At 43.0% G+C, this 21,544-nt stretch overlaps 1 protein-coding gene across 3 annotated transcripts in view; it reads right to left on the bottom strand.

The window, feature by feature from the left end:
• Positions 1–21,544, bottom strand: part of grin1b (glutamate receptor, ionotropic, N-methyl D-aspartate 1b) — a 52,715-nt gene that overhangs the window by 21,858 nt on the left and 9,313 nt on the right. For 2 of the 3 annotated variants that reach the window (XR_011687131.1, XM_071472302.1), the window contains exons 5-12: positions 13,782–13,879; positions 12,466–12,587; positions 5,582–5,756; positions 3,279–3,429; positions 2,518–2,604; positions 1,617–1,752; positions 1,325–1,452; positions 290–454 (exon numbers count right to left, since the gene is read on the bottom strand). Coding sequence is in view for 2 of the 3 variants with exons in the window: in XM_071472302.1 (XP_071328403.1) it covers positions 290–454; positions 1,325–1,452; positions 1,617–1,752; positions 2,518–2,604; positions 3,279–3,429; positions 5,582–5,756; positions 12,466–12,587; positions 13,782–13,879 (1,062 nt within the window). In the remaining variant the exon portion in view is untranslated. Of the gene's footprint in view, positions 1–289; positions 455–1,324; positions 1,453–1,616; positions 1,753–2,517; positions 2,605–3,278; positions 3,430–5,581; positions 5,757–12,465; positions 12,588–13,781; positions 13,880–14,782; positions 14,846–21,544 lie in introns of all 3 variants that reach the window. The other variant, XM_071472303.1, reaches the window with a different exon arrangement.

Here is a 21,544-nt window from a genome sequence, read left to right as displayed (position 1 = left end):
GGAAACTATCGACCCGGTTCCTGCTGTTCCTGCTGTGAACTGGGTCACTGACCTAAAATATCCCAGGATATCCATCAGAGCAGCTGAGAGGGGTCGGACCGTTTACCACCATCACACCCAGCATAATGGTCTGGACCCACAGAGACCTGAGCTCAGCATCAGGGAGTCAGTCTGGATCATGAGAGACTGAAGAACAGTAGCAGGTTCTCCAAGACAAGAACCTGAAGAACTGAGAGCAGGTGGTAAAGGGAGGGGCCACAGCAGAACCAGAGACCAGGTGTCAGCTCACCTTCTTGACGAGGATGGTGAGCCCCTGGTATTTGAAGGGTTTGGAGAACTCGATGTACTGAGCGCGCTCATTGTTGATGGTGAGGGGGGCGACGATCATGTCGGCCAGACCCCCCAGCAGCTCCCCCATCATCCCGTTCCACTCCTTCTTGTTACTGTTGTTGACCTGCAGGAGGACGGAGCAGAGGACGACAGTGTTTTCACAGAGTTTGCTGGTTGATGGTAGATTCATGTTGGTTTTATCTGGATCAGTGAGCGAACAGCACAGTTTCTAAAGAAACATCCAGCAGGAGTTTGCTCTGTGCTTCTGTTGCATGATTCAGCCTCAGCTCAGGGGCGGGGCCTGAACAAACCTTCACACTGGGCTTTTACAGGCCAGTTGATCTTTTACTGATTTGATCTTATTAACATTTAACTGGACCTGGAACAGATCCTTCATCTGCTGGGAAAATAAATCTGTAGACAGAGACAAGAGGAGACAGACGAGAAAGGACAGAGAGGGGAGGAGGAGGAGGAGGTGATGAAGGAGGTGAGAGGACGAGGAGACGCTATTTGGAGCAGCAAAGAGAGGAAGAGAGAGATAGAGAGAGAGAGAGAGAGAGTAATGACTAAATGTCTCTCAGCCTCAACAAGGTCAGAGTCAGGGACAGAGCAGTGGTCTCCATAGCAACAAGCCTCAGTGATGTACTGGTGTTGAATCAGTAAACAGGTCAGAGACTCAGTGACATCATCAACAGAAAACGATGAAGTCGTGTCTCCAGCCGCTGCCATGAAACCACCACAGAAGAAGAAGAGCTTAAAAGATCCAGTCACAGCTCAGTGATGGAACATGTGGGGAACATGATGAAGGTCTGACATCTTCATCATGCTGCCCCCCCCTCCCCATAGAATACAATGTAAGATGAAACGCTGTAATATAATACAACAACATGTGGAGAATATACAGTGGAACACTGTATCATAAAGAACAAACATGAGAGCACTGTGCTCTGATCACTGCTTTAAGTGTAAACACAACAGACTCACAAACACTTACTCGCTCCTGCGTGCCAAATTTCCCATCAGCCACCAGGTGAACTTCGTAGGTGAAGTTCATGCTCATCGCCAGCTTGATGAGCAAGTCTATGCAGAAACCATAGCAACACTGAGGGACAATGGGCTGACCTGGACACACACACATACACACACATAAAGACAAGGCATCAGCTGATAGGCGTGTGAAGGTATAGAAGCCTGTGTGTGTGTATGTGTGTGTGTGTGTGTGTGTCAGGAATGCATGACGTCAGTGAAGGTCCTCACAGGTACAGACAGTTGAGGGGAGTGTGTACCTGGTATGGTCCCGTTGGGTCCGGTACAGATCACCTTCTTGATTAAGACTCCGTTCACAGTGTACTCCTCTTTACACGTCCCGTCACTCTTTGTCGGCTTCACGTAAACAAACGGCTCCTGATGGATGGTCACGATCTGAACACACACACACACACACACACACACACACACACACATTATATATAGCCTGCAGGGTGGAGGAGGAAGTAAACAGTCTGCATCACTGCGGTGGCACCATCTGTCCACTGATCCTGTTCCATGGTTTAGAATCTGCTCCTCACACATCGTTAAAGTCATAATCTACAAAACTTTCACTGACGGTTTTTATTTTACTCATTTTTGTCAGATATTCTTAAAACATTTTCCAGAGAATTTACCAAATGTTTTTGAAATTTTAATAATATTTTTCTGCGTTTTTTTTTCTATGATATTTTACTGATATATTTCTGAGATTTTTCAGACATTTTTTCACATTTAACAAATTTTTGTTGTCTATTCTAATAATATTTTTATGCGATTTCACTTTATTTTTTGTCAGGTATTTTAAAAACAGTTTCCAGTAATTTTACAAATCTGATTTTGAAATTTTAATATAATTTTTCAGCATTTTTAATAAATTTTTTTTAGGATATTTCACATTTTTTTCCCCATGTTTTTTAATGTTTAACAGTTTTGTTGTGTATTTAGTATATTATATATTTCATATTATTATAATATTATATTTATTTTTTTCAAAGATATTTTTTTGGGCGTTTTTGCCTTTATTGACAGGACAGTAGAGAGTGAGAGGAAAGGGGCAGAGTCGGGGCAGGGCGGTCAGGAGTTGAACCGGCACCCTAACGCCCTAACCACTCCGCCATCAGGCTGCCATTATTATATCAATTAATGTAATAGCAATACCTTCAGTTTAGTCGACATCTGGTATCCAACTGGTTTCTCTGTCTCTCCTCCAGGCCAGATGATCTTCCTCTGAGGATTCATTACAACCTGAAAAACACACACACACACAGGTTGTAATGTTGTTCCAGGCAGGTCTCCCTGTGACAAGATGACTAAATGACAGCATCAATACTGCATCTGTACATACATATTTAAAGAGGCAAGACTAACACACGCACACACACACACACACACAGGGTCTCAGCAGTAGTGGCTCTGTCCTGGTCCCAGTGACTCTTATTCTCAGGGACTTGACATCATGTGGATCTGAGCAGGTTTTGACCTGGTTTTCTTTACCTGGGTTTAACGGTGACAGGTCCTGCGACCTGAGCACTGGAACATTTCTCACTGTCAAGTCAAAGTCCTTGGTCAACAGTTAAAATGTCCTGATCATGTTTTCTTCAGCCTCATAATCTCATAATCTGTCCACTGGCAGCAGTGATTCATCCTGAACCTGAACAAGTTGAACAGGCGCATGTGTAGAAAAACATGGACTGTCATTGTCCAATCAGATTCAGGACTAAAACAGGGTCAAAGTTCGTACTTAACTTAAGTCTAGATGTTCACAGACTCACTTTCTCTTTCACTAGGTCTTTGTGTAACACTGATACAAGTTCACAGATCTCATCAAATCTTGTCTACACATGTACAAACTTCTCCCGATATGAATCCAGGTGAAACAGGTGTTTAACCAGGTGACCAGGTGACCAGGTGTACTGTACCTGTGATCCGTTGAAGACTCCGACTTGGATGAGGCGACCTGGTTTCTGTTGGTAGTTCAGGATGCTGTAGGTCGCGAAGCGTCGGTCGCCATCATCGTTAAACTCGATTCGTCCTGTCAGACCATCAGGGTACTTTGATGACATCAGCACCCTGAGGAGCCAATCGGAGAGCAGGAAAGTTTGGGTCAGCTCAGTGGGAATCTGGTTCTGTCTTGTTTTTCCTTTTATTTCCGGTTGTGACCTCGTACGATTCGATTTTGAATATAAAGACGAGGACACGTGACTTAAAGTAACAACAGGTCACATGATGCTGCTGCTGCTGTTACTGCACAGACTCAGTCTGACACTGGACAACACAAATAAAAATGATTCAACTCGACCCGATGGTCTATATAGGTCAGACAGAGAGGAGGAGGAGGAGGAGGAGGAGTGACAGAGAGGTTCATTATCCCAGTTATGTCAGTCTGACTTGAAGCTGAATCCAGATCAGATCAGTGAAGCGTCTCCAGCTGAGGGTGGAGGAAGTGACTCTGCTCTGAGGATTAGAAACTCAAACTGGATGAAGTCTTGAATGCACAGCGCTCACGCAGAGCTCGCTTCTTCTAAACGTTGTCTTCAGTGGTTACCTTCAACAGAGGCCGCTTGTTTCCAGCAGCGCTCACAGACGGAGGTCACAGGCCTGGTGGAGATGCAGAGCTGTGCTTTCACTACCACCGTATTAAATACAGCTCATCTAAAAATCTGCTTCAGGGTTACATTTTGAGGGCAGGTGTCAGAATTTCCCATTGGGAAGTGAAGGTAACAGATGCACAGCAACATATTCAATACTGGCCAAAAAAAGAAAAATCAGTAATCAATCAATACGTTTTCTCCACAGAATAAACAGAGGCCTGTTTCATTTATGACTGAAAGTTCTGTTGCAGTTAGAAATGAAACAACAGTCATCACTCTGGTTGTGTTTGTGCGACACGAATCTGCTGTGAACTTTAAACTGAGTCTGAACTGACTGATCATTTGATTTAAATGAAGTGGATCATGTTATTTATCTTTGGTGGTTAACTGGTAAATTCATTAGACTTTATTCCAGCAGCACCACGACCACAGCCTCAGCGTGCCGGGGTCTCCTCAGGTGGGAACCAGCTGTTCTCAGATATTATCAGGTAGTGTTTGTTGGGATTTAAGTCTTTTTAGACACAAGATCTTTGAAAAAATGCTGTTAAAGCTTTGATGCAAACTATAAAAGGGAAAAAGGATCAATTATTTTTTTGTCAGAGGATCACATTTTGACTCATGGACCTGAACCAAATGGCCTCAGGCCGGACTCGAACCTGGGCCACAGAGCCCTCATGACCTCATGACAGACACTTCACCAGGCGCCGTCTAACCGTTGTTGTTCTGTGTTTTTCAGATCCAGGGCAGTAGGCCAGGACCCAGATGTCAGTTGGTAAAAGAAACCCCAGGTCCAGACCTCTGTTACATGTCACTTCTCCACTGTTTCCACTGAATAAAGGCAAAAACTATTGAAAACTAAAAGTCCAGAACAAACAATTATCCAAACCAAAGCCGCCGTGAAGCAGTCGAATCAAACCCCTGTACAGACTGAACACATTGACTGAACCAACACTACAGGAGCTGCAGAAGCTCAAATGTCTGTTACACTGGAAAATATTTCATAACTCAGTTGGTTTCCTCCGTTGAAATGTTTTCACCCAGTTTAACAATAAAATGGTTCTAAGACATGAGCCAGAGATCTCAGTCAGATACAAGAAACCAGAGACCATCACCAGCCGCAGGTTGAGGTTCAGACCCACGTTTACTCAGTAGCTACTACTACATTATTACTACATTAATACATCAGTGCTTTAGGGGCGGTGTTGAGCTCAGTGGGTAGAGCACCCACCCCATGTGTTGAGGCTATAGTCCTCACTGCAGGCGGCCCCGGTTCGAATTGCTCCGAGCGGCCCTATCCTGCGTGTCACTCCCCCTCTCTCTGCCTCCCCATTTCCTGTCTCTCGACTGCCCTATCAATATCAATAAAGGCATAAAAAGCCAAAAAATAATACTTAAAAAAAATACATCAGTGCTTTAGAGTCACCAGTTAACCTGCATGTCTTTGAGGGATGCAGGAACAGAGGAAACACACACAAGAGGAGAATACAGTGCGCCTCACAGCTACAGGGTTCTGGGTTTGAACCTGCCGGCCGGCCGGACCTGACTGAGGCATGAAGCATGACGCTGACAGTTTCTGCACCTCGCTCTGTTCAGTAATAAATCCTCAGTACCCGCTCGGCGTTGGTACTGACCGTTTGAAGAGTGGTCCGGTCCTCCAGATGTTGGTGTTTCCCACGCAGCCTCGTGGAGGCTCCGTGATGTTCTCCTTCTCAAACAGCTCCTGCAGAGACTGAGCCACGACCGCAACAGCGTCTGTAATGTGGGCTGACTCGTTCTTACCGTTAATCAGCTGGAGGCCCAGCAGGCCTGCAACGCACAAAACACACATTCACATTCACATGCACACACACACACACACAGACACACACACACACAGAGCAGGGAGTTAAACAGGCTGCAGACTGAAAAGTGTCCTCATTCATACAGGCAGGTTAATTAAAAACGCTCACACACACTTTAATTTTACTGATGTAATTAAAAGAGTGCTTCAGTGTAATTCAAACACACACACTCGGGGCTTCAAGCCTCAGGTCAGTGTTCAATACGACCAAACTGCATGCTGGGAGTTCACTCTGAGAATCATAGCCGTTTGCCTCAGGGCAGAAAGAGCCTCTGAGACATTATGAACTGTGTCCGGTGTTTTCCTTCAGCAGAAACTCGTCACACTGCGATGAAAAGCATCTACATCTGTCTTCCAGCTGTACTGTTAACAGCTGGCTAACACTGTTAGCATTTCCTATCAAAACTACTGTTAACAGCTGGCTAACACTGTTAGCATTTCCTACCGATGCTACTGTTAACAGCTGGCTAACACTGTTAGCATTTCCTATCAAAACTACTGTTAACAGCTGGCTAACACTGTTAGCATTTCCTATCAAAACTACTGTTAACAGCTGGCTAACACTGTTAGCATTTCCTACCAATGCTACTGTTAACAGCTGGCTAACACTGTTAGCATTTCCTATCAAAACTACTGTTAACAGCTGGCTAACACTGTTAGCATTTCCTATCAAAACTACTGTTAACAGCTGGCTAACACTGTTAGCATTTCCTATCAAAACTACTGTTAACAGCTGGCTAACACTGTTAGCATTTCCTACCGATGCTACTGTTAATAGCTGGCTAACAATGTTAGCATTTCCTGCCAAAACTACTGTTACTAGCTGACTAACACTGTCAGCATTTCCTACCGATGCTACTGTTAACAGCTGGCTAACACTGTTAGCATTTCCTACCAAAACTACTGTTAACAGCTGGCTAACACTGTTAGCATTTCCTACCGATGCTACTGTTAACAGCTGGCTAACACTGTTAGCATTTCCTACCGATGCTACTGTTAACAGCTGGCTAACACTGTTAGCATTTCCTACCAAAACTACTGTTAACAGCTGGCTAACACTGTCAGCGTTCCCCACAGAAACTGAAAAAAGAACTAGGAACAACTAGCTCACACTGTTAAATAAAATTTCACCATCAATAGCAGAGATGCTAACATTTCCTGCTGAAGCACAGTAAGCTAACATTCCTCCCTCAAACAACTGGGAACAGAACAGCTAGCTAACATTTCTCTCTAAAACGGGCTGGGTACGTACACTAACTACTGGGAACAACTACCTAACACCATCAATATTTCCCACCAAAACTAAACAGGCAGGTAACTTAATCCCTCCTGAAATACTGGACTGTACAGAATCAGTCCAGACAGTGAACATGTTCTTCTGTTACCACAGGGAAGAGCTAGCTAACAGTGTTGGCATTGCCCTCTGAAATCAAAGGCTAATATTTGCCAGCTTTAGCTTCTAAAGTAACAGCCATTTTCTCCCTGAAACTAGTATTAAACTAAACTAACTCTTAACTCGGGAGTATAAGGAACCAAAATTTTACCAATCTACAGACTATGGTTACAAGTGTTCTGTTAGTAACTGGACTAAAAGTAAAGGGTACAACAAGCTAAAAACCTACTGTTACAGCTCTGAACTGAATGAGCACATGTGCTGTAGCATCCCTGATTAAACCGACAGAGCCGACACAACACAGGCGCAATCAGCTAACTTTTCTAAAATAAACTAAACTAATAATTATTCTAATTATTGGCTAACCCTAACCCTAGTTATGGGCAGATTTCCTAATTAAAATAAACGTGTTCCACTGGAGCAGATATTATTTCCATAGAGGGATGCTAACAATGCTAGCAGACTGCTGTTTAGTTAGCCGAAGCACCAAATGCAGAAACTTTTTCCTCATAATGTGACAAGTGTCTGATGAAGAAAAACAACATCAAAATCCATAATGTCACAGTACAGCTTCACAGGTTTGTTTTTAGGGACTTGTTTCAGCAGCAACCTTTTCACACACCTGTCAGTCCACACAGGTGAAGGAGGTGGACACAATAACAGGAACACCTGTACAATCTAATGCAAACCAACACAGCAGCTCTGCAGCACTAACAACGTCTTAATGTTCAGAGCTGTTGATGTGCTGAGTTGTTTACTCTGCAGCTGTTCACGTTATTGTGTTCAGCAGTGGTGCCAGCAGCTGTAATCCTGTACACTGTGTGTACACTTTTTCATCATTGTGTTTGTTTATTTAGCTAAATGAAGGAATCTGTTGTCTGCTTAACTGCAGGTTTCTCTGGGATATTCAGTATAGTATATAATCACATATAGATAGATAGATAGATGACTTTATTCATCCCCGAAGGGAAATTAGGTTGTTACAGCAGTCCGGTGTATTAGAATACAAAAATACAATAGAATGGAATACTGAGGTAGACAGAATATGTAGGTTGTTATTCAGCTTTTTTTTCAGGCCCGTTGGTTGGTCTTTGAAATGCGTGTGGTAGGCTAATCAGGGTGTTGAGTCATAACTTTAGCGCTAAAAACATGAACCAATCTCTCTCTCTCTTGCTCGCTCACTCGCTCGATGAGCACACTTTTGTGTGTCTGTGGGAAACCTACAGGTAGCTTGGAAGCAGACGGGCAATATAATATAATAAAATATAATCCTGCCGGATTATAACCTAATTAACAGTTTTCAAGAAGCGACACAGACACGAGGATTTAACTTCCTGCTTGGTTTTGTGGTTTCTCTCTTGTACATTAACTTGGACTTGATTTGGAAATGAAGAGTCAGCGTCCTGCAGAGTTCATTTCAGCGACATTATGAACAAGCTAAATTCTTCACTCAAGGTCAACTTCCTAGATTTCCTCCAGGCCTTTCAACCACATTTCATGACCTTCATCATTCTAGAAAGTGAACATAGTGATGTTCTCTATGAACCTGAAGCAGAGCTAAAAACGTTTGTCCTGAAGAACAGAGGAAAGATGATGGAGTCATTAAGATCTAAAGTTCATCCTCTGGAGAGCAGGGAGAGGATCAGGATTATTTCTATTGAAATCTTGCAGAGCAAACATCAAAGGTAAACTGTGATATTTTCGGAATATTTTCAGGTATGATCTCCTCTCCAGTCATTGTGCTCTCTCTCTCTGGATAAGAGATCCAGAGAGAATGTGAATGTTATGACTGTGAGTTAATGTCAAAATACAAAGGCTTTAATCTGAAACAGTTCCCCTAAAAAGAAACCTCAAACCTCCCCTGACAGAGACAAAACAGCTGAGGATTATCTTCAGAGTGCAGTCCTGCTACATTTCCAAGACAATGATGGATCATTTTTGACACATCTGGAGTCTCAGTGAGACGGGATGTGTCGAAAAATAACACATCATTTCTAAGAGTGCAGCAGCTGGTGAAGATGATTTCTCCAACAAAAAGCCACAGCAACAGAGCGGGGAGCTGATTACCCAGCAGCCAGAGCGACAGACAACACATTTACAGGATGGTTGGATTTGGTTTGGTTTTTAAATCTGCTCCCTGTTCAACCAGAACTACCTACAAATCACCAACATTTATTTCACTGCTGAGCATCTGATCAGTGTCAGTTCATCCATCAGCTGTTAGACTCATTCTGATTGAGAACGCTCAGCAGTGATTGTGTCGTTTTATAGTTAGTGGGTGAAAACATTTAAACTAACAGTTCATGTCAGAATTAAATCTAAAACTTCATTTTTTTTACATTTGACATTTTATGAATTTGGTAAAAACATGGGAAATACAGTCAAATGTAAAATTTTAAATATTTCTAGACCAGTGGTTCTCAACCTTTTCCGACTCATGGCCCAGTTGAAAATGTAAAAAATGTTGGTGGTCCACATCAGACTCCACAACAATACAAGTATATGATGTGGTCCTGTGGTCCAGTGTCCAGTGGAACCGGTGACGACTTTAACGTTCCTGTCGTTGGGTTTTAACACATATCACATGTCAGGCCTCAGTACGAAAAAGCAAAAAAAACAATCAAAGGAGTTTTTAAAGATTTTAAAGCTGTTAAAGATCATCTAGTTTTTACACATTTAAAATCGTATAATTACATTTTTTAACAAAAACTGAACTGTTTTACAAATGATTTGACAGCCTACTTGTAATATAATTCCTTCAAGCCCACAGGCTGGGAACCACTGTTCTACACCACGTGGTCCATCCTGGTTTTCAGATGGTGTTAATGTCCAAAAACATCTTCAATTCAACCTGAAGAGTTAAATTTTCCAAATCAAGAAAAGCAAAGGGGTGACACTCTGTTTACATCATATTTCATCTGGCTGACGGTGTAATCAGCTGATTCAATAAACTCTGCCCCCACACTCCATGTTGCAGTGGTCGGGGCCTCTATTGACCAATGGCAAAGGACATCAAGCAGGTAACAGGAAGCAGCGGCGGCATCTTACCAGTGTTTGTTCAGACATACGTCACGGAAACTGCAGCGACACAAGCTGTTTATGAAGCCCCCCGCGACCCCCCCACCACCCATTGAAACCGCATAAAGCCCCCAACCCCCCAACCCCATACAGCAGCACATGTTATTGGCTTGTCTACTGTGAGAACGGGCAGACGGGCAGGCGGACGACACACACTATAGAAAATGAAACAAACAAAAAGATGTTAGACACATTTAAGGTCACACAGTTACAATGAGCCAGAAAAGAAAGCAGTGGTTAGGAACCTTTAAACATGTCTGTTTTTTAATGTTTAAACGTTCAACCAGAAATCAGAAGAAACCAGAGAGAGAAACACACCAGGACGCTGAGAAGCTAACTGACTGTAAAGAGGATTAGCTTCCTACATCAGAGACCTACAGCACTACCAGAGAGAGACAAAGAGCAGCCATGTTTCCATCCAATCATTGTAAAGCTCATGATAACGATGACTAAAACAGCTGATTCTCTCAAATGTTCAATGACTGTTGGCAAATTGTCCCCATTAAAAATCTTCTGAATTAGTTATCAGCAGCTCCTGTCTGCAGTGAATCATGATGTTCAGACAACTGTCACTGTTTCACTGTGATACTGAAGGAAACTTTAATAACAGGAGGATTCTGAATGAAGTTCTGCAGAGATATGGAGCAGTTTTTTTTAAATTATTATTTCTTAGCAGTTTTATAGACGTTTACTCACAGTAAACATCAGATATAATAATAATCCTTTACTATTATAAGTGTAGGTCACACTGAATCTATTAATATGTTTCATGTCTGTGTTATGACTGAGAAAAAATGTGATTTCTGACTCAAATTGCAGCAGTTGAACACTGAGGGTTTTAACCAAGGACTGTAAATAAAGATGGACGTAGCCTCTGTGACGTCACCCACAGGTTTCTGAAGCTCAGAGTGAGCTGCTCCGTTGTCACCATCTTAGCAGTGCCCAACTCCGCCTAACCCCCGGCAAATCCAAAAATGAGCAAAGAGGTGGAGCAAATGTGGAACCGAAACGTCTGGTGCTGGTTCAAGCCTTAATAAAATGTGAACAGGTGAGTTATAGAAAATGTTTTTGGCACACCGGTGTCATTTTTCAGCCCTGGAGGTTGAGGCTTGGTCTTAAAGCACCTTAATATCCTCCATGACCTGTGCACCCCTAACACCATATCAACAACCTACTGATGCCATAGCAAACACATTTCAAGTAGTAGTTAAGCCTTGATAAGCCTAAAACCTCATGAATAAATTCTAATTAAAAATAATAACTTATTGCTTTCTTTTAATGTGTCTCTATGACTGAACAGCTACTGCTGCTAAGGCTAAAGTACTCATAGTATTATGACTGCTGCAAACACATTCTAGCAACCATTAAACCACCCAGCTACCCCCACTCTAAACACCCTAGCAACCACCTAACAACATTTTAATAACCCCCAACAGCACTGTGCCAATCAGAGCAAGTAATACCACAAATACACCTGGCAGGAGAACAGCAGTTACCCCGAACAGCCCATCATATACCTGCTAATCCAAGCAACCACTTAACACTGCAAACATGTTTGTTGAATGAATTCTGACAAAATCAACACTTAGCTCACTCTGGACCACACTCTCATCAAGCAGATTGTCACTTAATTATTTACAGCAAAATCTGTTAAATCAGAATCAAATTCATATCTCGTATTGATTCCAGCTCACTATATTTATTTATTTGTACGTTTCTTCACTGTATATAGTTTTATGGTTTCTTTAGTTACTGTGAGCAACATTATCTGCACCGAAAGAACTTGTTAACTCGTTAACTGTGTCAGTGTCAGCATGAAACTGGTTTTAAATCAGCAGCAGCAAATTAAACTGATGTGTCTGAATCTGGTTCAGTTTCACAACCTCAAACCTGCCAGTGCAAAGTCTAATAACAGCTCCTGAACACTTTGATCTATTTCTGTCTGCAGGTGACAGGTTTGTTTTCTGATGCAGTAGCTTGTGGTTCAATGAGTCCAGTACAACATCATTGCTATCTGCAGCCTGTTTTATTCTCTCCAGTGTCACTAACAGACTTGAATGCTGGAGTCTACTGAGAATTAGGCTGAGATTTGGATGGAAGCAGAGCTGAGAGACAGAGACAGAAACTCCCAGAGGAGGGTGGGGAGTAAGGAAGAAGAGTGAAGAAGATTAGTGAGGAAGAAAAGGAGGCAGAGGTTGACCTACCATCTGGAGCTTCACCCAGGGCTTTGCCGCTCATCTCTCTCTCTCCAACCAGCCAGACGTAACCAGAGCCGGTCATGTTGAGCTGACGGGCTGCTTTATACACTGCTGCTGCTTCATCCTCACTGCAAACACAAACATACAGACAGGAAACAGTCCTGAAGTTACTGTGGATGTGTGTAGGTACAGTTTACAGCATCTCCTGGTAACCCCGACATACAACCTAACAAGCTCATGAATTAGTATAGGAAACACCTACTACACCTTAATAAACATCTCGCAACATCCTAGAAAACAGAGTCACTCACCCTCCACCCTACCCTCAAAGTCACCATAAAAACCATATAACAGCCCTTCGCAATATGATAGCAACCACCTAGCAACACCCTGACAACCTCAGCCAGTGCAGAGACTTTCAAACTTGTGTAATGTGTTCTGGTCTTGGTCAACACATACACACAGTTTTGAAGCAACTGTAGTTGACATTAATTCTTCTGAGGGAGACCAGAAAGTTTTAGGAGAAACAGTCGCACTCTGGTGATGTTTTTCAGTTCATGTTGCCTAATGTGGGGCTCAAACTGAGATCCGATCTCTCTCTGAACATCAGAGCCAACGACCAAGACCTCAGTTTGGTTCTGAATGAGCTGTAGAAAATTCTCTGCCATCCATAACTTGATATATAAGATACAGTTAAACAGGGTCAGTGAGTGGAGGGTCTGTCTAAATAAAGACACAGCAATATAAAGCTGTGTGTCAACAGCATAGCTGCGGAGGCTGAAGCCGAATGTCTCCAAGTGGCAACATGTAAAGATTAAAAAGTGTGGGACCTAAAATTGAACCATGGGGAGCACCACAATTCATTTTACAGCTTTTAGATGCACATTCATTCACATTACAAAGAATTCTCTATCAGTGAGATAAGACTTGTACCAGTTAAAAACAGTAGAGAGGCCATTCAAGCTGTGAAGTCTGTCTAAGGGAATGGAGTGATTAAATCAAGTGTCAACCAGCATCAACCAGGACAAAAGTCTCAAGGGTTTCCTCATGTAAAAGCAAAGGTTCTGAGGTGTTAAAATTTGTATTCTGATATGGACATAAATCTATTGTTGTCTATTTTTCCTCTGAAGTGAACCACAAGGTCAGATTTGGATTCACTGCTGGACCTCATAAAAACAGGGTTTACTCACGGATCAGTGGTTGAAAAGAGGCTTTGAGGTAGTTCTGCTTTGTGCATGTTTAACTCAAACACCCAATGAAATGCTTAGCAACGACCCTGGAAACCACCTGGCAACCAACCTGAACACCTTTGTTCTACAAACCTGGCAGAGAGGATGATGACTCGAGCCTCCAGGTCTTTGGCCTCCAGCAGCAGAGCTGTCAGGTTGGTGTCCTGGCTGAACAGCAGCACCTTCTCTGCCTGAAGGTCCACCATGCAGCGTGACAGGTGACGGTGTAGGGCAACAGGCACCATCGTAGGACATTGAGAAGCACAGCAGAACAAAACACCACAGAACACATCATAGAACAGACATCTTTAGCTTGGAACCATCAAGATCCCCCCAACCCCCACCCCAACCCCAGCCTCGACCATGCTCCCTCTCACCCACGCTACCTCGGGAGGAGGGGGCGGGGCCAAAAAATGGAGACAAAAAGTGTTGAAGATCTGCTGAACTGAAAGAAAACTGAAAGTCGAAGCTTGAATATAAAGGAGGGGCAAAAAGTTGTGCGTGGTGTGGTGGCACATGCAAACTGAGGCGCTTTCAAGACTTCAACCAACCAACCAATCAGGGACGTGCATGTTAGAGAGCGCTGATGCAACCGCAAATTAAAAAAAGATTCGAGAGAAGAGGAGGAAGAAGGAAGGAGGAGGGAGGCGGGGAGGACAGGAGCAGGAGGAGGAGGGGGGGAGTGGTTCATTTCCCAAAAGAAAAAGAAAAGGTTTGATGTTGCAGAGGATTGAGAGGATCCTGTTGGGCGGTGTTCCTCAGACCTGCAGACAGAGCCAAGCCTCAGCCTGGCTGCATGCAACCCTTCACATGGAAAAAACTCAGGGGGGAGGAAGAGAGGGAGGTGAAGGGAGGAAGAGGAAGAGGAAGGGCGTCTCTCCTGCAAGTGTAAACCCATTCCCGGTGTGCAGGACTCATGAAAAATCAAAAGAAAGAAAAGAGATGGTGGAGAAAAGACGTGCCACCAGGATAAGAGTCTATCTCTGGAGCTGGGTTGGTTCTGGGCGGGCGGGGCTGACTGGTGTTTGGCTACTACTGGGCGAGCTCAGAGATTGGTTGGGCGGCGTGCATCATTTGACCATGCAAGTTTATACCTTGGGTGTTCTCCTGAAGTCAAAGTTCTGTTGGTCGAGGTTTTCATAGTTCCTGTTTTTAGTCTGATGTAATGTGCACAGAGAAAATATGCAGACACAGAAGATTATAGACAGTCAGAGAAAATGGGCTAAAGACTAAAGCATCCAACACATGATTCAATCAGGAGGCTGGAGGGAGCACGCAAACACCTGTCTGTCTGTCCGCCTGTCTGTCTGTCTGCCTGTCTGACTGTCTGTCCGCCTGTCTGTCTGTCTGCCCCCCTGTCTGTCTGACTGTCTGTCCGCCTGTCTGTCTGTCTGCCCCCCTGTCTGTCTGTCTGTCTGTCCGCCTGTCTGTCTGTCTGTCCGCCTGTCTGTCTGTCTGACTGTCTGTCCGCCTGTCTGTCTGCCTGTCTGTCTGTCTGCCTGCCTGTCCGCCTGTCTGTCTGTCTGCCTGTCTGTCCGCCTGTCTGTATGTCTGCCTTTCTGTCTGCCTGTCTGTCCGCCTGTCTGTCCAGCTGTCCGTCTGTCTGCCTGTCCGCCTGTCTGCCTGTCCACCTGCCTGTCCACGTCTGTCCACCTGTCTGTCTGTTTTCAGCCACGTTTTGTTTTGATATTTTAATGAAAACCTTGATATTTTGTCCTCTTCCTTCGTTGGTCATGTTGTTCACCTTGTTTTGAAGTTCTCAGAAGATAAAATTTCATCTCCAGGTGGTTCAGGTGGATGATACTGCACATCAAGGATGTGTTTAGCGTAGCTTAGCACAAACACTGGCAGTGGGGGGAAACTGTTAGCCTCCCAGCAGCTTCAAGCTGCTGCTTTTGGCTACGTCGGTTTATATCTTGAAAACATGGATATTAAATGGTCTCAGTTTGTTCCTGAGCTGTGGATCGAAGCCTCCAACAAACAAACTGAGATCCACGTCGAAACAAACAACACAGGTGTCACCACCTTTCAAAACCTCCATCTTTGATCCATTTTCCTGCTGTCACCAACTCATTGGGATGAGTTAAAAGTTCTTCTTGCTCATGTAACCCATATGGTTACTAAACCAATTTATGTGATTTGAGTGTAGCACCAGCCTATGGTTAGTGCCATGACCATTGAACGTGATCACAGTCTGTGCCGAGCGCCATCTTACTCAGAGCCGAGCTACGACGAGAGCACCTGCACAAGTAAACGAGCTGACGAACCGGGGTATGTAACATGATAAAAACCACGTAAATTAATGATTAATCCTCGGGCAGTATCTTGATAAATCTTCTGTTTATTAAGGGAAAGTCATGTGAGTGTGCGTGAGCGAGAGAGGAGCCGGTTTCACCGTGTTAAGCCTCTGTGAGAACATTTATTACCTGTAGAAGATTCATTTATTACCTGTAATGGAAATGCTAATGGTGTAGCTGGTTAAGCTAAATTGCCACTACTGTAGCATATGAGAGAGAAAGAGATGGCATATGATGCATAATTGTGTTGATATGATGCCAGTTGTGATAGAAAAAGTGTATTTTGATTCATGTAATGAGATGTTAAAAATATAAATAGAGCTTTATTGAAATAAGTTCATTTATGTTAAAATATAAGTTCATGATAGGTAATTGTCATGGTAAAAATACTTATGCTGTACTGTAAAAATATGCAGACTCATTTAATGAGCTCTATTCTTTTATTTTTTGTATCTTTTATTTTCATGCATTGCAAAATATCACCTGCCTGTGGCAATAAACTGTCGACTGTTAACTTCATGGTATCGTACTTGACTAACTATTACCAGCTCTCCGAACCTAGAGAGAATGTAGGTATCATAGTGTGTTCTTCCGATCAGGCTAAGGGCGCTACACTCAATTTTATGCATCGTATCAACAAGGCTTGAGACGATATTGAATAATATCAAATATCACTTTATTTCCCGCTATATGCAATATTTTTCTAAATATCTGATTTTTTTTTGTAGTTTTGCACAGTCTCCCCTGCTGCTGAGTCTCCTCATCTCACTGCTTTGCTGACTGAACATTGAACCTTGACATGTGACAAATAAAACTCTGAACTGCTGTTTAGTGGCAGCATCACTGACACCTGCAACATTAATATAATAATATAAAGAAATGAACACCCTATAAAACCATCGTGTATCACGATATTAAATTTTGGATATTGCCCAGGCCTGGCTCACAGCCCCAACAACCAGCCAATGAACAGCAGCCGTACCACTGCAAATGTGTCCAGGTTCTACGATTCACCTTCACAAACTTCTGAGTACGTCCTCGGCTCACAGGCTGGACTGAACCACGTCCTGTACCCGGAGGTTCAGAACAAACACAGGTGGATTTCTGTCTAAGTGAAGTTCGGTGATCAGCTCCTGTCAGAAACCAGGTCAGTGGAGTTTGATTCTCCTCTCAGGAAACTTCCTCTGATGTTGAGCCGTTGTAGCGGCAGAGCGTCCCATTAGTCCTCAACTCAATCCGCTCCAAATGTTAATCTCATTAAATTTACATCAACAGTCCCTGAACAACACACACACACACACACACACACACTTATACAGACACACAAACTGTTTCTATAAAGCTTCTCTAGTCTTTTTCTTTCCTTTGACTTTTCAGGCTAAAGCATAAACTGTAAATTAAGTCTATAAATATAATAATCTTTATATAGAGTCTATGGGCTGAAATAAACTAATTCAAATGTTTATGACCCCTGATATGTTGACTGGACATTTGTCTCATATTTTGATGCTGTTATGAAGAAAATGTTAACTTCATAACATACTTGTACTGTAAATTCAGTATGTACATTTGGTAACTTCAATAGTCAACATTTATTTAGATTTTTTGCTGTGGAGCTAGACTTGAACCAGGGATGTTGCAGTTTCATGGCTGGTGTTTTGACCCCTAACGGCTTATTCACACCAGCATCTCAAATATCAGTAAATCAGCTGATTCCAGAGGGATCCCCACAGGAGTGGTCGTCGTCAGCTCACCGGGACAAAGCCATTCTGCCCAAATTTAGCACAACTGACTAGCAATTAGCTCACCAGCTACACTTGGGTAGTTACTGACTCTAAATATTTTGCAAAGACACAAGGATTAATTTTGTTGTGCAACTTTGTGTTGTCAAAAAATGTTGTAGCTGTGTTTTTGTGAACTAGTTAGCAAAATGCTAACTTTCTGCTTAATGAACTGAATCTCTATTTGTATGTTTTGTTACAGATTTGTGAACCAAGTTATGATTACATGGAAATAAATAACTTAAGTCTCAAATAAAAGCTGTTTAAAAATACAAACACAGGGGTTAAGAAGTAATTAGTTGGACTGTAATAGCAATTAAACAAATTCACTAATTGATTCCAGCTGCATCTTCTTTGCTTTTTTTTATTGTCATTGTTATATTAATGTATTTAGCTATTTATTTGTTAAGTTACCATCAGTGTAATTCAACATTTTACAATACTGCACAAGAATCCCGTGTAGTTTAATTACAAGATCATTTTCCAGGACTTTTCTATGAAATCATCAAATTGATCCCAAGAACTTTGTAAAATAAATAATATTGATCATTATTATCATTATTAATTTATAACCTGACTGACTTTTTTCTTAAAATTTATATTAACCTTTGGTTTCTAAACAGCAATAACTAAATGGTATCGAACAGTTTTCCCTCCTGACAAATCTGGAGTTAGCTTCAGTTAGCTCTGATTATTTACTGCCGCTGGCTCTGATCGGTTTATCTCACTTTAGCCTCTTTACTAGTAACAGGAAGTGACGTCTTTGACCAGGTTAACCACACCCAGTGTGAGCTGCAGGTACAACAGGTAAACGTCTCATGTTATATTATGGTCTGTTTCACCTGAACAACGCAGCGTTGGGTTTGAAGTGACGCTAACAAAGATGCTAACAGAGTTAGCGAGTATTTAGCGGGTGTTTGACTGACACTCAGTTGGACCTGGTTCACATTAATGAAGCAGCACGCCTGGACCTTTAGCTACAGGCTAAACAAGCTAGCATCACCTGAACCGAACATGCTAACTCATTATTCAGCAGTTTAAAACCAGTTGGTAAAAACAGCCAGTCAGCAGCAACAGACATTTAAAGGACAGTAACTCACAGTCCTGAGTTTAAATCATCCAACCGTGGTGCGTTCACTGCGCTGGCAAACACACCTGTAGCAGCCTGTTCAACAATACTGTCATCCATAAACTAACCAACCATCAAAACGTCAACATGATCCTGAACAAAACTTAAGAAGACTGAAATAATAACAAAGACATTTTACATTTTACTCTCTCCTTTTCGATGACTGGAAAACTGGTTTTCCAGGTTTTCCAGGTTATGTAGGATCCCTGTTCAAGATCAAACTGACTGATGAGCAGAGTGTGACATGACCGAGGTCAGTGCTGTAGAAATGTACAGTAATTTATCTCTATCTCTGATTTGAACACAGGCTTATATGAGAGAATCTACAGTGTAAAGTGTGTTCGACATGACTACATCTGTTGTCTGTGCACACTGTGGCTCAGCCCGTGCTGCTGTGATATTTATCATTATTACATTATGAATCACATCAGATAGATGTTTAATTCAGAAACAACACACACGCTGCAGCTCTGTTCACCTACTTTAACTCATGTGCTGTAATATTCATGTTTGCTGCCTGACTCTCTCCCACTCTCCTCCAATATTCATGAAGGTGTGAGATACCAAGTCACAGTTAAACTTCTCTAAACTCTTACTCCTTTATCATGAAAACCGTTGCTGCTTTCATGCTGTGGACTCTCCTTCTCTTTCAGGCCTGAGCACCGAGCGGTGAGAGGAACCCACTGGAATCATATTTGGTTGCTCTAATCCGAAGACCTTTGCGATACTAAATTGTGAAGGTTTTGAGTTTTCGTTGAATGGCCTGCGCATGGCGGTGCAGCGAGTTTCAGTGTTTCGCCATGAAACTGGAAGTTGCTGAGTCTCAACCATACATCCTCCAAACTGCCTGATTTAAAGTCACTTTCTGCTAAAACTCACCTCCTGCTGGAAACACCTGAGAGAATAACACAGATCTGATTGGACCTTGTGCTGACGTGTGGACAAACAGTCAGACAGACAGGTGGTTTACAGAGAGGCAGGTCGACAGCTGTGACAGAAGCAGCTGACACGTGTTTGCACGACTCCGACTCTCCATCAGTGTCGAGGTGATGAGAAACCAGACAACAGACAGAGGTGGAGAACTGAAAGATGATATGGAGAGAGAGAGACAGAGAGACAGACAGAGAGAGAGACAGAGAGAGAGACATAGAGAGAGAGACAGAGACAGACAGAGAGAGAGAGACATAGAGAGAGACAGAGACAGACAGAGAGAGACACACAGAGAGAGAGAGACAGAGAGAGAGACAGAAAGAGAGAGAGAGAGACAGAGAGACAGACAGAGAGAGAGACATAGAGAGAGAGACAGACAGAGAGAGAGACAGAGAGAGAGAGACAGAGACAGACAGAGAGAGAGACATAGAGAGAGACACACAGAGACAGACAGAGAGAGAGACATAGAGAGAGAGACAGACAGAGAGAGACAGAGACAGACAGAGAGAGAGACATAGAGAGAGACATAGAGAGAGAGACAGACAGAGAGAGAGAGAGAGACAGAGAGAGAGACAGAGAGACAGACATAGAGAGAGAGACAGACAGAGAGAGAGAGACAGAGAGACAGACAGAGAGAGAGACAGAGAGAGACAGAGAGAGAGAGAGACAGACAGAGAGAGAGAGAGAGACAGAGAGAGACAGAGAGACAGACAGGGAGACAGAGAGACAGAGAGAGAAGGAGACAAAAAGAGAGAGACAGACAGAGAGAGAGACAGAGAGAGACAGAGAGACAGACAGGGAGACAGAGAGACAGACAGAGAGAGACACAGAATGACAGAGAGACAAAGAGAGAGAGACAGGGAGACATAGAATGACAGAGAGACAGAGAGAGACAGAGACAGACAGGGAGCCAGAGAGACAGACAGAGACAGAGAGACAGAGAGAGACATAGAATGACAGAGAGACAGAGAGACAGACAGAGAGAGAGACATAGAGAGAGAGACAGAGAGAGAGACAGAGAGAGAGAGACAGACAGAGAGACAGACAGAGAGAGAGACATAGAGAGAGACAGACAGAGAGAGAGAGAGAGACAGACAGAGACACAGAATGACAGAGAGACAAAGAGAGAGAGACAGAGAGACATAGAATGACAGAGAGACAAAGAGAGAGAGAGAGTGAGACAGAGAGACAAAGAGAGAGAGACAGAGAGACAGAGAGAGAGAGAGAGTGAGACAGAGAGAGAGAGAGACATAGAATGACAGAGAGACATAGAATGACAGAGAGACAGACAGAGAGAGTGAGACAGAGACAGACAGAGAGAGAGACGTAAAAGGAATAAACGTGTTTTTTTGGTAAAAGAGGAAAAACTAAAGGGAGAAAAACATAAAAGATCAAAATAAAGAAGCAGAAAATAAAAAGCTCTCAAACCTCCACCAAGTATGTTGGACATTTCTAATCTGTCCTCAGGTCAGAGACACAACAGCAGCTTCAGTTCGTGTCAGGAGACGTCTGAGGAGACGTCCTCCACTCCAACAGTGGTCAGTTCATCCTGTCTTCATCTGGTCAGCAGCAGTGAACCAGGTTACAGCAGGACCTATAATCTGGCTGACTGATGGCTGACTGACTGATGACTGACTGATGGCTGACTGACTGACTGATGGCTGACTGACTGACTGATGGCTGACTGACTGATTGATGACTGACTGATGACTGACTGAA

Source organism: Trachinotus anak, unplaced genomic scaffold (genome assembly GCF_046630095.1).
Source record: "Trachinotus anak isolate AG129_WGS33_773 ecotype Australia unplaced genomic scaffold, CSIRO_AGI_Tana_v1 ptg000038l, whole genome shotgun sequence".
Lineage (NCBI taxonomy): Eukaryota > Metazoa > Chordata > Actinopteri > Carangiformes > Carangidae > Trachinotus > Trachinotus anak.
Note: the sequence above shows the minus strand (reverse complement) of the source record. Positions and strands in the feature narration are given on the sequence as shown.